Below are 14,622 nucleotides of genomic sequence, written 5' to 3' on the forward strand. Positions count from 1 at the left end.
TTTAAGCTGTACATTTTAATTTCAACTTTTTACTAACAAAAGGATTACTCACAATAGGGAAGTCCTCTACACAAAGTAAGGATTTTCTTTTTTCAGTTCATAAGGAGAATCCGCTGCCACATCTTGTTGTGCTTGCCAACTCAAAAAATAGCTCGTTTGGGTACAATTACACCAGAGAGACAGGTAATCCAGACAAGAGCATAAAAATATCCCTTCCTAAGCACGTGTAAGAGGCAGAATTCAGTGAACATTCTGGCCTTGAACTGAAGAGTTCTGAACACTTGTAAACCTTTAGAAACATGACTGCTCGAGGGCAGGTGCCTTCCTCAGAGCGCAGACAAGAGACTCCAGCTCACTGCTAAGATCTTCACACTCACACACACAGTATCCACTGCTGAACAGTGAGGACACATGCAACCTAAGAGCAACAACGGCTTCTGAAAGAAATTTTACAAGGAAATTTTATTGTGGCCACAGGTCAACAGCAGAACATATGACAACGAAGGCCGAGATGCCACCCTCCCCCACTATTTTATCACGGAAATTAAATCTGGAGAGGTACGCACAAACTTCACTAAAAATGCGAAGCTCTCTTCCAGCTCCCAGTTCCTGGTGTGACAGCCATCACCGCTTCGGTGGGGAGAGGAATAGTCCCACAGAGTGGGTGTTTCCCGAAAGAAGCCGGTCCAAATGTTCAAAGCCTTTTGTTGACTCAAAGCATGGCAGCCGCTCAGCACCGCTCCCAGCAGTCTGCTTGCAGAGTAAAAACTCAAAATCAAATAACTGTGAAACACTGTAGCCTTCAAAAAAAACTTTATTTGGTGAGGAGCCAAGCTCTGATGGAAACAGCCCACCTATGAAAAGGAGTTGTGGGTACTGAAGCTGGTCTGGCTCACAGAGCTTGTACATTCAAGACTCAAACAATAAAGACCCTCAAATACAAATCATTCTTCTAAAGCCATCGCAACCCCAAATTATGCAATGATTCATTTAAATGTGCTTACATTAGCTTTAAAAAACTATTCACATACACAAAGAGCCACACCTTCCTCACAATAAATTGCAACACTTGACTAAAAAGGGGTAAGGGAGGCTTAAAAAAAAAAAAAAGACTATTTATTTAAATAGGGTCTGAGGCTCTCTCTTCCAGCTTCTCAGTGAACATGTACCCAGAAGAATGAAATGGAATCAACGTCCAGGAGTCCCTCCAAGGGAGCACTCCCTGTAGCCAACGTGACTGGGAGCCTCCTAACACAACCCAACTACCCTGGGTACCCAAAGCCAGGATCACCATCCACCACGGCTTAATCCAGCCCCTGTGTTAGATACAAATCCACTACAGTTCTGAACACTTCACCTGCGGCAATGCCTTGCCGACAACCCTTATACCTCCTTAATAGGAATCTGTGGCCCTCACTGACTCAGAGGTGTTTCAGTCAAACACCTGAAGAGGTGGAGAAACGGTCGCAAAAGCCGAGGAAGCTCTTCAGCCACTGTTTCAGTCTTCTCTATTGTTACAGCTCTGCCGCCCAAGCAGGAGAAGAAACGCGTGAACGGCTTTGTGATCAAGCCTTGGCCAAAGTCAATAAATAAGTTTGTCAAAGGCAGAACCATTCTATGGGCAACCTTCTCTAGCTGCAAAGTTGGGGGGTTGGAAAAAGCAGGAGGGAAGCAAGTGTGCAAGGAGATGAACATCCTTCTGACAAGGGTCTGGTTACCCAACCCCACACACCCAGCTCAACGCTAAAAACCCATTATTCAGACGAAAAGGGAAGAAAAAGACACCAAAAAGAAAAAAAAATCAGTTTTGAAATTTGCACAGTTGACATTTGCTCTTCATAGCATTAAAGACTTGAATGAGAATCATGAAACTTGAGGAACACTTGTATTTTTCTCCAGGATTTAAAAAATCTTGTCTCATACTGAAAGACTACATTCAGTGTGGGTCAGGTCCAACAGCATTAGCTAGAATTCAGTTGTTAAGTACACCCCACACCGGGAGGAACGTCATCTGACGGAGCAGCCGGCAGGCAGGCCGAGGGTCACTCCTTCACTGGTCTCCGAGTCGAAAACCCTGGCCCCAGTTGTGTCTCCCACCTCCACCATTCTGGTCAGCGGCTCGCCTCATGCTAGCAGGGGGCACACCAAATCCTGACACCCCTCCTCTCCTGCTGGGCAGCCAGCGGTACCTGCAGCAGAGAGGGAAAAACAAGGACCGAGAAGAGAACAGAGTCACTTCCACAGTTAGGTAACCACCGAGCACACCTCCCTCTCCCGGGGCGCCCATCACGCTGACGAAGGCCAGGGACGATGTCCTATTTAACTTGGTCTTTTCAGCACCCAGCTCAATGCCTGACCACAGATGGCACTTGCTTTTCATATTTCTTAAATTTATCAAGCTTTCAGTTAAATTCACACTCCAACATTTTCTTTTCTGATTATAAAAGTAATTCATGCAGAACAAAAATATTACACCCACAAGCTCAACAACCAGAAAGAACGACTGATAGCATCTTCGTGTATCTAAATATGGATCAGAGCATGTAAAATAAATTCGCTTTCCAAGGGCAGGTCCCCAGGCTGGCTGTGTGTCACAGCACTGCCACAATGCTCTCAGCTGAGCCCACCAGGTAGGACTGGGGGAGAAAGCTTTATGGCTTGGAGGATTGGACAGGTCTTCAAGTTAACTCATAATCTGCCCTCCAACTGTATTCTTCCCCGAATGGGTCACATGATTTCCCACCTTACAAAGTGACAAGAGTCACAGAACAGCTAAGAAAACTTAAACAAAGCTGGTGCTCTCAATAGTATTTCCCAACTATCATCCATTCTTGACCAACTATGTCATAAAACTGGCAGAAGGCTGGCGCCATGGCTCACTAGGCTAATCCTCCGCCTGCGGCGCCAGCACACCGGGTTCTAGTCCCGGTCGGGGCGCCGGATTCTGTCCCAGTTGCCCCTCTTCCAGGCCAGCTCTCTGCTGTGGTCAGGGAGTGCAGTGGAGGATGGCCCAAGTGCTTGGGCCCTGCACCCCATGGGAGACCAGGAGAAGCACCTGGCTCCTGCCTTCGGATCAGCGCGGTGCGCCGGCCGCAGTGTGCTGGCTGCGGCGGCCATTGGAGGGTGAACCAACGGCAAAAGGAAGAGCTTTCTCTCTGTCTCTCTCTCTCACTGTCCACTCAGCCTGTCAAAAAAAAAAAAAAAAAAAAAAAAACTGGCAGAGGCAGACCTAGTAGTTAAGATACCACGTGAAACACCCACATCATATACTGGAGACTCTCGGAGGCTGGATCCCAGTTCTACTCCAGATTCTAACCTCCCGCTAATGCACACTCTGGAAGGCAGCAGGTTATAGTTCAAGAACTTGGGTCTCTGCCACCCATGTGAAAGACCTGGATCGAGCTCTGGCTCCCAGGTTCAGTACGGCCCAGCCCTGGCTGCTGTGGGCATTTGGAGAAATGAACCAGCGGATAGGAGTTCACAGGCACATGTGTGCTCTCTCAGTTGAAAAATAAGATTTTTATAAAAACTGAAAATGTGCTTAACCCTATTCCTCTTATCAGATCCTGGTGTTTCAGTTTTTTCTAGAAGACAGAGAGCACGATCTGGGACCTTATAAACTTCTCTCTGCAGCTAGAGGAGCCATGACAGAGAACTGCCCACAGCACAGAGCCTGAGGAGCATCACCTTGTATCAAAGCAGCTCCTATGGGAACCTGTCATTCAGTGAGAATTTACCTTACACCAGGCACAGCACACTGACAAATTCATCAGATCTTCAGAACCCGATGAGGCAGGCACTACTGCTACAAGAAAGCTGAGGCCAGATCGGGCGAGGATCTTTACAAGCGACAGGATTCAAACTCAGGCAGCCTGGCTCAGGAGCCTGCACCCTGTGCTACCGACCACACTAGGCGCCTTCTGATGGGGACCCTTCTAAACTAGAAAGCTAACCGTGCACAGAAAAGGATATAACGGCTTTCCTTTACCTTAGAATTCTACAACTCAGCTCTTCCCTTGTAAACAGACAGAGCTTTATCACTAAATAAAAGTATTTCCAGCACTGGCTTCTCTGCATCCATGACACCTGGTACAGTAAGAGTCCTCCAAAGCACGTCAGAAGACTTGCTTTGCTACTTACTCTAAGACAATATGGAAGCTGTCTTCTCTGCTTAAGCAGATAGTGAAATTAAATGCAAGTAATTAGTATAAAAAGATGCCCAATTATACATAATCAACAAAAATGTATGGTAAATTCAAGGCAGTTATTGCTTTTGCAAGGAGCTCCATGGTGTCATCTGATCTCTATGTAAAATCTGACAGAAGGGCTTCCAGTGCGAGAAAGCTCACGCGGAAGACAGGCTCCACTGTGCTGCTGATGTCACCACTGGAACCTCGCTTACTTTGTTGCCCACAACTGAGAGATATCCGCCTGCAGTTAAGTCAGAATATGGCCACTGAAAGGAAGTAGCTGCTGGCTGGCCCCCAAAGCACCATGCTTTCTTTAATTGAAGCATCTGCCACCCTACTTGATAAACCTACATCAGAAATCCAAATCTGCTGTCACTATGCCCTTTGATAATGAGAAAGCAGATTGGTCATTTGTTTCTTTAGCCTAAAGGCAACTCAAGGCTCAGAAGAGAAGTTTCTTTTCTTCTCTTGAAGAAAGAGGAAAAAAAGTAACACATATATGACAACATTGTATTTTTCTGTATAGTTCACAATAAAAATGTCTTTCAAAAATATACAACTGATGAAGAAAAGGACAGAGGGGTGAGCATTGGGGCTACTCAAGCCCTCTTGCCCTCACTGACCCCCTGGAACAAGGACAGCACTGCAAACATTAAAATGAGCACGATGTGAAAGGGTTTTATTTTTTTTAAGCTTTTAAATGCAAGCTATTACTGCATATTCCTGGGACAAGATTAGGCGTGACTGTCAGGCAGGCTGTGACACCCAGATGGCGATTCGCTGGGCCCTTCTTCAACAGCCTTTGCTGCACTGACAGAACAGGCATGCCACTTACACGCCTCGGTGTGTGAGCGACTTCTCAGCCCGTCAAGATCCCGCCCCACAGCTTTCCTTACTGAGTGCCCACTGCTCTGCTCCCCACAGCACATCCCACCTCCGCGTCCCGAGAGACAGGGGCTGCCCCTGCAACTTAGAACCTGCAGGCTGCAGCTTGGAGGTTTTAGTGAGTAACTTCCCCAACACCCAACTGCTACATGAAGGGAGTGGCCCCGGTCTCCTCCCCTCAGTGAACCCCGAAACCACTGAGCACATCCAGAGGATCGAGCCTCCACAAACCTCAGGCCCTCATTCCTAACTCTGAACAGCCCTACCAGAGTTCCACTCTGTGATACTTAACATAAAAATGTCTGAAACTGCCACCGACAAGCTAACTTCCTCCTTCCTCAGCCAAAACCATAGGGAGAACTGATGCCCCCAGAAAAGACACCCTGAGAGCCTGCCCTTCCCCAGCCCATCCCAACACGGGGCTCAGGTACCCAACCCTGCCCAGCAGGGCTGATACGCTTCCTGCGACACCCAGATCTGGGGGTGGCTCCCGGCTACGAGAGTACCCTGAAGGAGCCTGAGTCACAGCTTCAATTTCTGGTTCCCTGCGACTGTGTGACTAGGGGACAGCACTTGTCGGCTCACATTTCTCTGGAAGAAAGGAAGTAAATCCTACTCCTCAGGGAGCTCCTAGCACAATACAGAACACAGGCAGTAAAATGACTATTAAAAGAGAGAAAAGAACACTTACAAAAACTGAGGTGTGGATAGAAAATTTCTTCCTCCCAAGTCCATTGGGTATCTGAACATCAGGAAGAAATAAAGATGTCCAACAAGATTTCCAATTAGCTCATTGATTACCCTGTAAACAGAGTGGGATTAGGTTACAAATCGTCCAGCAATGAAGTGAGACGCACTAAGGTATATCTAACAGCACGAGCGAGAGGCCCCCAAAGCGGCCCATTTCCAGTCCCTGGGAGCAGGCGACAGCTCAACAATCAACCTTTTGTCATCGGAATGGCACAGGCATTCTGCAGCAGAAGGGAAAACAGTTGTGCTGAACCAACGAGGCTGCTGCTCCTCAAGGCCAGCAGACCCCTGACATCTCTTCCAAGGTCCAGTCCCTCCTCAGCATATCGCTCTGCTACTGCTGCTTCCTGCTTCGAGGGTTGGGGAAGACGCAAAGCACAGTTCTGAATGCTTTCAGTCATGAATGCTGGGTTTGTTACATGTGAGCAAACACAAAGGTTACCAGGACAGACGCAGGCGAGTAAGAAGACAGACAATAAACGCCTGCTCTTCTATTCCTAGAGCCATTAGATACGTCTCTCTCGCCTCGTGTTAACTCTGAGGGTAGGAAGCTAGAGAGATCATGAAGGAGGGCTGACCTTCACCCTCCAACCCCAAAATAAACACTGACTTTCTTTTCTTTGGTTTTCCCACGGCTGACGAGGTTGCCTTAATATTTTACAGACCCACTGTTACTGCGACATAGCCTTCTTTGTCTCTACCTGCAACATGATTCCCATCGCAGCAAATCAACATCTACAGAGTTCCTGACTCTGCCCTTGCTCCGAACATGCTCTGCTCTCTACACAGTCTGCCTGATTCATTCACGTCTCCCTATCAATATGCAGAAGACGTTAGGATCACACAGAGCAAATGTGTCAGACATATGAACAACTAGTACTATTAAAATGCTGACAAGATTCGGTAGTGTAAGAAATGTGAGTTCTTAGAATAGTTGCATCTCGATATTCTCTCTTCAAAATTCTGTCTGCATACATTAAAGGTTTCCCTAATTCACAGTTCTAATTCCAGACCAACAGACTAAAAATTGGACCCTGCTTGGCCAAAACTTTTGTATTAGCAAATCGGTTACAAAACTACTCCCCATCAGAGAGCCTGCCTTTTTATGACTGGAAATGTCTGAGCTATAAAGGAGGTAGGAGGTAGTAATTTTATGCATAGTTCTTACAAGAGTCAACTCAGACACAAAGTAGGTCTATGCTTGCTTGATCTGGACAGTGAATCCAGAAACATTTCTTCAAATGACCATATATAAAAGCATACCATATTGAACAACGAGCTAATAAAATTGCAACCATTCAATGCTAAATATGCTTAGAGACCTGAAATTTAATCAATTACATCAAAATGACATTATTCCACACATACAATGCTCTAACATATCAATACTGAGATCCTTTAAAGTTTTATAAAATTAAGGAAAGATTAGCATATTTTTTCCAAGGATTAGTTTCCAATTAAACAAATCTACTATCACTTACGAGCCTCCGATGATATAGTTGAATCCAAGGATAACCCAGGGCAAGTAACAGGCCTACAAAAGAACATACACAAATGAGAATAGCCACACCTAAAGAAGGCACAGACGCGACGGGGGCTGAAATGAGGAAAGGCTATGCTGACAAGGGCTTTCCCAGAATCCTCTAGGAAGAACTGCAAAATTTCTCAGGTCAATCTAGCATCACTCTCACTGTACCTAAAATTTCTTTCTTAAAATTACACTTATTTCTGCATTTGTAACTTCAGGGACAGGATCCTCTGCCCAGAGTTCAGACACAGTACATGCCCTGCTGAACTAACAGTAACAAGTATCTATGATGCTATTAAAACATGGCCCACAGTGCTGTGGCGTAGCGGGCAACGCCGCCGCCCACAGTGCCAGCATCCCATATAGGCGCAGATTCGAGACCTGGCTGCTCCAGTTCATATCCAGCTCTCTGTGATGGCCTGGGAAAGCAGTTGAGATGATCCAAGTACTTGGGCCCCTGCATCCATGTGGGAGACCTGGAAGAAGCTCCTGGCTCCTGGCTTCAAATCAGCCAGCTCCAGCCACTGCAGCCATTTGGGAGGGAATCAGCAGATGGAAACTCTCTCTCTCTGCCTCTCTGTAATTCTGCCTTTCAAATAAATAAATAAATCTTTAAAAAAAAAAAAAAGAAAGAAAAAGGCCTATGGCCAAACCACACTAAAGACGACTCCAGTCAGCAAACTTATAAACTACAAACAGCCCAGCTTTTTAGGTTCTTCTTTCACGTATCTTGAAAAATTATCTAGAATTTTTATTTCATTACATATTGACATCTTGAACTAATACTCTTCCAAATAAGCTTCCCAAGAAAATTCAACATTTGTGCCCCTTACCAAATTCAACACATCACACTAAGAACTAAGGGAGTTGTGAGGTACCGCATGAACAAGTGAAGAAAACAGTACACATACATAAGGCTAAGTATGGTACATATCACACAAAAAAGCACAAAGTCAAGACTAATTCCAAGCAGGAGACTCACAAAATACATTCAGTATCAACTCAAATTTAAGAACAGGTAGGCATCACATGAAGGAAACAATCAAAAACATGGTACAGGTGGAAAATCATGAGAGAAGGTACAAGTGGAAGAGGCCAATAAAAATCTTTTTTAGCTAAAATAACAAATAGTGAGAGTATTAAAAACAGATTTTCAAAGACAAATTTCAACATGAGTATTTCTCCCCCCCCCCCCACACACACACACAAGATCACACAGGACACATGTCTGTGGGCCCTGAAGGACAGGGGTGTGGAAGTCCTAACAGTTAGCAAGGGTCTCTGGGTCGGCTAAAGAAAACAGCTGGGACTGAGGGGAGAGAAGGGCTTGCCTATGGTATACTGCTCTGCAGTGACCTCTTCTGGACGAGTCAGAAAGTACATCTCTGGGCTGAAGAGAGGGATCTCTGCAATGACAAACGAAAAGGACGTCTTTCCAACTCGGGTGAAGTACCTTAAATCGTGTTCCAAACCAAAATGATACAATCATGTCTCTATTCAGCTGGGCCCAAACATACAGTACTGACATGATCAGAGGAATCATCAGCAACTGCAAAAGAAATCAACACGGAAAATTAGGCCCCAAATGCACTGGAAAAGACGTTTTGGCACAAATCTCCCACGCGTTTTACCCCTCCCTTCCTAAATATCCTCATAGGTACCCAAAAGCAAAGGGAAATTCAGTTGATCAGAATCACAAACTGGGGAGCAGTTAAGACGCTTGCATCGCACAGCCTTGGTTTGATTCCTGGCGCCAGCTCCCACCAGCGCAGACCCAGGGAGGCAGATCACACCTCAAGTAATTGCGGTTCCTGCCGCCACATGGAGGAACTGGAATGCATGCTGGGTGCCGACCTCCTCTTAGCTTTAGCCTGGACTAGCCCCGCCCAGCTCCAGCCACTGTAGGCATTTGGGGAATAAACCAGCAAATAAGAACTCTCTCTCTCCTGTCTCTCTCTCTCTGCCTCTCAAATAAATAAAAGTTTTTAAACAGAATTATAAGTTGATTCTATTATTTATCATACAATGAATACTACAAAATCCTATCATAAAATAGAACACAATTCCATTATTTTAGACAGATTCAGAAACACCTTGAAAAAGTAGGCCACAAATCTTATCACATAATCTTGATTTTTGAAAAATATAAACCTATAATCATAGGAAATACTGGATAACATTATTTTCACATTAAACATATTAAAAATGCCAGAAAAGAGCAAGAAAAGCAATGGCTTAGGTAACTCATGTAAAATCTTCAAAGCCTTAGCTGACTTTAAGATCTTTAAATGAAAACAGCTATAAGGGACCAGCCAGCACTGTGGCACAGTGCATTAAGCTGCCATCTGCTGCGCAGGCACCCCATATAGGTGCTGGTTTGAGTTCCAGCTGCTTCTGTTCTGATCCAGCTCCCTGCTAATGTGCCTGGAAAGCAGTGGGCAGCCCCTGCTCCTATGTGAGAGACCTGGATGAAACTCCTGGCTCCTAGCTGCGGCCTGGCCCAGCCCTAGCTATTGCAGCCATTTGGGGAGTGAACCAGTGGAGGAAGATATCTCTCTCTCATGCTCTCTCTCTCTCTAATTCTGACTTTCAAATAAATAACATTATATAAATATAAATAAATGAAATGTATAAATAAAATTTTATATATTTTATACTAAATAAAAACAGCTATAAGTCTATAATTTCAAAATGCCACATAACTGATGCACTTTCAACTTCTGTTAAAAGCCATTAATAGTAAACTTGGAACCTATAAAAAGGCAAGCAGATAAAAGGACACTTACCTGCATATCCATTGCTAAGCCAGTGATCTTGGTTTGTAAAGTTAAAGATCAGACATGAAGCATCCTGTACCCTTCCCCTCACACCCCCCACCCACTCTTCTCTAGCTCAGATTACCTAAAACAGCCCAGAACGCAAAGGCACTTCAGCATCTTCGCTATGAACAGGCCACTGGGCTCTTGATGACACGGGATGGCAGAACTCAGCAGCTTTGGCACGTGACTCAGCTGGGTCACCTGGCGCCCACTTCTCCTGTTCATGCCCATTTGTATGCGTTAGCATCTGCTTCAAACAGAGGACAGGGATGCCTGTACCCTCTGCAACCAATAACGATTCTATTCCCATGCAGGGATCTACACATGGCTGAGGTCCAAAATAATTGCTTTCTGCCCTTAAAGGAAAGGAAAGGGTATCCAAAGTGCCACATTCTCTGGCTCTTGGCCAACTTTAAGTGGCAGCCAGGCCCAAAGGCAATTGTGAGCTTACCAACTCTGCCCAAGACTTAGGCCACCCAGTCCCCTGTGCTGCTCCCAGCATCTGCAAGAGCTGGCAGCTGGAGGCTGCTGACAACTGTGGCGTACACAAAGCAGAGACACGCTGTGTCCTTTTCCACAGCTGGGCACTTCAGAGAGAAACTGAATTGCTATTTAGGATCCCAAAAGGACAGCAATGAAGCCAGAAAAGGATGCTGGTTATAAATTAATTTTCTGATAAGGACCACAGATTTCAAAACCCATCTCATGGCATAGAATTGCTTTGTGCTTTAGTCAACAGCTGCCACACATGAGAACACAGAGAACTGGGAACAGGAACAGGGAATGGTAATAAAATTCACCCAAATGTGGAAAAACCCCACAAAGGCCATGTGAGAAAATGTTATCACTCAAGGGCTGTATGATTTACTACAGCTTTAAAATGGAACTTTAATTATTCTCAAGTGCAGTAAATAAAGATGCAAATACTGTAATTTAAAATTTTTATAGAATACTGTCCATTTCCCCAAGCCTGGGGGTTGGGGGGACTGGCTTCTTTCTGGCCCAAAATAACAGTCTGAAGGATACCACGATGCAAATCCAGTTAAAGAGGAGCATGAACAAATAGTCTGCTGGCCTTCCATCAAACGCTGCTGCAAACGAAAATAAGCCAAATGTCATGCTTCAGAATGTCCGAACAAAGTAGATCTATGTAGAGAAACACTTCGAAAATTAGAGAACCAAAAGGAGAATGTATCACTCCTCTCAAAAAACAAAAGATTTGTTTTTTAAAATATCTAAAGCATGTCCTTAACAAAAGCCCTGAATCAAAGTCACCTGAGTGTGGCTAACCCCAGTGAGTGACAAGTTCTGACAGCCCCGGACTGCAGCAGACCCACAGGGAAGGCAGTCAAATCCACACCCACTCAAGTCTTCCACTCCAAACACCCGTGACTCCCCGGCCCCCAGTTTCCTTTAAAGGTTTTATGTGGCCTGACGGACACATCCGTGAGTACCTGGTTAAGTTCCCCCACCCACTAGAGCATCCACTCTGCCTGCCACTGTGCCTCCTCCAGCATGGCTCTGCTGCAAGGTGTGCACACACACATACACACACACCCCTGCCCATCTCTGGGTTCACACACACACACACACACACACACTGGAAGGTCTTCACACACACACACACACACACACACACCCCTGCTGGAAGGTCTTCACACACACACACACACACAAACACACACACGGGCTCAGACTCTTACTCTGAGCTGACTCACTCCCTGTCTGCAGCAGCTGGCCCTCTAGTAAGAGGTAAAGGACGTGGGAGAGAAGGCCCCGGCCTCTGACCCTTACTCCTCACAAAGCTTCTGTGAGGGGAATGCAAAGACCTATGTCCCTCCTCACAGATGAGGAAGTGAAGTTACATGAGCAAGTCACACGTCCTGCTAGAAGCAGAGTAAAGTCTAACTGCCACTTGAGTGCTCTTGCCACTGTAGCCAATACCAGGCTACAGTCTCACTTCCGGGCAGAACAATCAACAGCAGCTCAGCTTGGGAAAAAAAAAAAAAAAAGAGGACCTAAATGAAAGATCTCTGCGAGTGAGATCCCCGTAGAAAGAACAAGCCATCAAAGAAGGAGGTACCTTTCTCTGAAGGGAGGAGTGAACTTCCACTTTGACTATGACCTTGTCTAAATAAGATCGAAGTCGGTGAACTCAAAAGGCTTCCATAGCCTTGGCAGCTCATGACAAGAGCCTAGGGAGATTACTGACACCATAAACAAGAGTGTCAATTTGTTAATTAAGTCAACAACAGGAGTCACTGTGCACTTACTCCTCATGTAGGATCTCTGTCCTTAATGTGTTGTTCAATGTGAATTAATTCTATAACTAGTACTGAAATAGTATTTTTCACTTTGTGTTTCTGTGTGGGTGTAAACTGTTGAAATCTTTACTTAATATATACTAGATTGATCTTCTGTATATAAAGATAATTGAAAATGAATCTTGATGTGAATGGAATGGGAGAGAGAGCGAGAGAGAGGAAGGCTGCGGGCGGGAGGGAAGTTATGGGGGTGGGGGAGCCATTGTAATCATAAGCTGTACTTTGGAAATTTGTATTTGCTAAATAAAAGTTAAAAAAAAAAAAAAAAAAACAGCAGCCCAGCTCTCCAAAGATGACTCCCAATGCCTTCAGCTGGGAGAGGCTGAAAGATGCAGAGATAAAGAAACCAAAAAACTGGAAGGCCACTCTAGCTCAAAAATTCACTTTCCTTGTCACAAAGGAGGATGTATAAATCTGCATGGAAATTCTCTATAGATACGTGTGATTAATATGTCACAAAAATTATAGAGTAAACCACATTGCTGTTTTATAACTTTTTTTGTAATTCCTAAAAAATCTCACATTCTGAAGAGGTTTTCTTCTCTTAGTGTGAAGCTGGGTGTCAGATTGCCATGACTATTATCTCTGTGAAATATTCATCTTTAAACATTGTTACATCAATCTCTTGTTCACCTATAGTAAACTAATTTGATGGGACACAGAATTTCTTACTGTATAAAGAATACACAGGGCATTCCTTCTATTAGATTATCAAGTTGGCCAACTAAATTATCCCAGTTATCTTTAAAACAAATCTTGGGGGGCCAGCCCTGTGATGTTGCCAGTACAGCCACTGCTTATGGTGCCAGCACCCCATTTGGGTGCCAGTTTGTGTCCCAGTTGTTACACTTCTGATCCAACTCCCTGCTAATGCATCTGGGAAAGCTCTTTGTGTCCCTGTATCCATGTGGGAGATCCCGAAAAAGCTCCTGGCTCCTGGCATCAGATTAGCCCAGCTAGGGCCACTGCAGTCATCTGGGGAGTGAACCAGTAGAGGAAAACCTTCTCTCTCTCTAACTCTGACTTTCAAATAAATATTTAAAAAAAAATTTTTTTAAATCAGAGAAAAAGAGAAACTTAACCATGTATTTACCTTTTAAGAAGGAAAGACCTATTATCCGTCTGATTCATGTAAAGAGGATGTTGCAAAGAACTTACTTTATAAATCTTAAAGGAAATGCAATTAAAGGTATTTACCTTAACCTTTCCTCCTGAACACTTATGTCTCAGCAAGGGATCAACAGGATGGTTTCAGGGCCTAATTGTTGGTAAATGATTAAGGCACAGGTAACAATGTCAATATGCACTGTTTACTACCAGGTTATTTGAAATAGAAGTAATCATCTATACTATCTGGCTTGAAGAATCCTTTGACAAAAAGCACTTGTAAATTTTCTGTTTCAAGAAAGCAGTTATGTTTCTATAAATTATGTAAATAAGTTATTTTATACCAAAAAATTTTTAAAAAGTTACCTTCCCTCTACTCCTCACCTCATCAGTTACATGATAGAGTCAGTTAACAAAAATCTTTGGGGTGGGCATTTGGCCCAATGGTTAAGACACTGCTCGAGGGGCCGGCACCGTGGCTCACTTGGTTAATCCTCTGCTACGGCACCAGCATCCCATGTGGGCGCCAGGTTCTAGTCCCGGTTGCTCCTCTTCCTTTCCAGCTCTCTGCTGTGGCCCAGGAGGGCCCCTGCATCCACATGGGAGAGCAGGAGGAAGCACCTGGCTCCTGGTTTCGGATCGGTGTAGCTCCGGCCATAGCGGTGATTTGGGGGGGTGAACCAACGGAGAGAAGACCTTTCATTTTCTCTCTCTCTCTCTCTCTCTCTAACTCTGTCTGTCAAATAAATAAATAAATAAAGACACTGTTTGAGACACCTGAATGCCATATTGGAGTACCTGAGCTCCAGTCCCAGCTCCACTTCTGACTCTAGTTTCCTGCTAATGTGTACCCTGGGAAGCAACAAGTGAAGGCTTAAGTAGTTGGGTCCCTGTCAGCCATGTGAGAGATCTGAAACGAGTTCTGGGCTCCTGGTTTGGCTCTGGCCTAGCCCCAGCAAACACTTACAGTGAATCAGCAGATGGAAAACATCTCTCTCTCTCTCTCTCTCACACACACA

At 44.8% G+C, this 14,622-nt stretch overlaps 1 protein-coding gene across 3 annotated transcripts in view; it reads right to left on the reverse strand.

Moving 5' to 3' along the window:
- Nucleotides 1-443: 443 nt before the first annotated feature.
- Nucleotides 444-14,622, reverse strand: part of DERL1 (derlin 1) — a 36,331-nt gene continuing 22,152 nt past the window's right edge. The window contains exons 3-8 of one of the 3 annotated variants that reach the window (XR_007918719.3): nucleotides 11,199-11,263; nucleotides 10,140-10,166; nucleotides 8,685-8,902; nucleotides 7,307-7,359; nucleotides 5,767-5,877; nucleotides 444-2,189 (exon numbers count right to left, since the gene is read on the reverse strand). Coding sequence is in view for 1 of the 3 variants with exons in the window: in XM_002710757.6 (XP_002710803.1) it covers nucleotides 2,051-2,189; nucleotides 5,767-5,877; nucleotides 7,307-7,359; nucleotides 8,807-8,902; nucleotides 10,140-10,166; nucleotides 11,199-11,263 (491 nt within the window). In the remaining 2 variants the exon portion in view is untranslated. Of the gene's footprint in view, nucleotides 2,190-5,766; nucleotides 5,878-7,306; nucleotides 7,360-8,684; nucleotides 8,903-10,139; nucleotides 10,167-10,254; nucleotides 11,264-14,622 lie in introns of all 3 variants that reach the window. The other 2 variants (XM_002710757.6, XR_016235925.1) reach the window with 2 other exon arrangements.

Source organism: Oryctolagus cuniculus, chromosome 6, assembly GCF_051225735.1.
Source record: "Oryctolagus cuniculus isolate XC-2025 breed Fujian yellow rabbit chromosome 6, ASM5122573v1, whole genome shotgun sequence".
NCBI lineage: Eukaryota > Metazoa > Chordata > Mammalia > Lagomorpha > Leporidae > Oryctolagus > Oryctolagus cuniculus.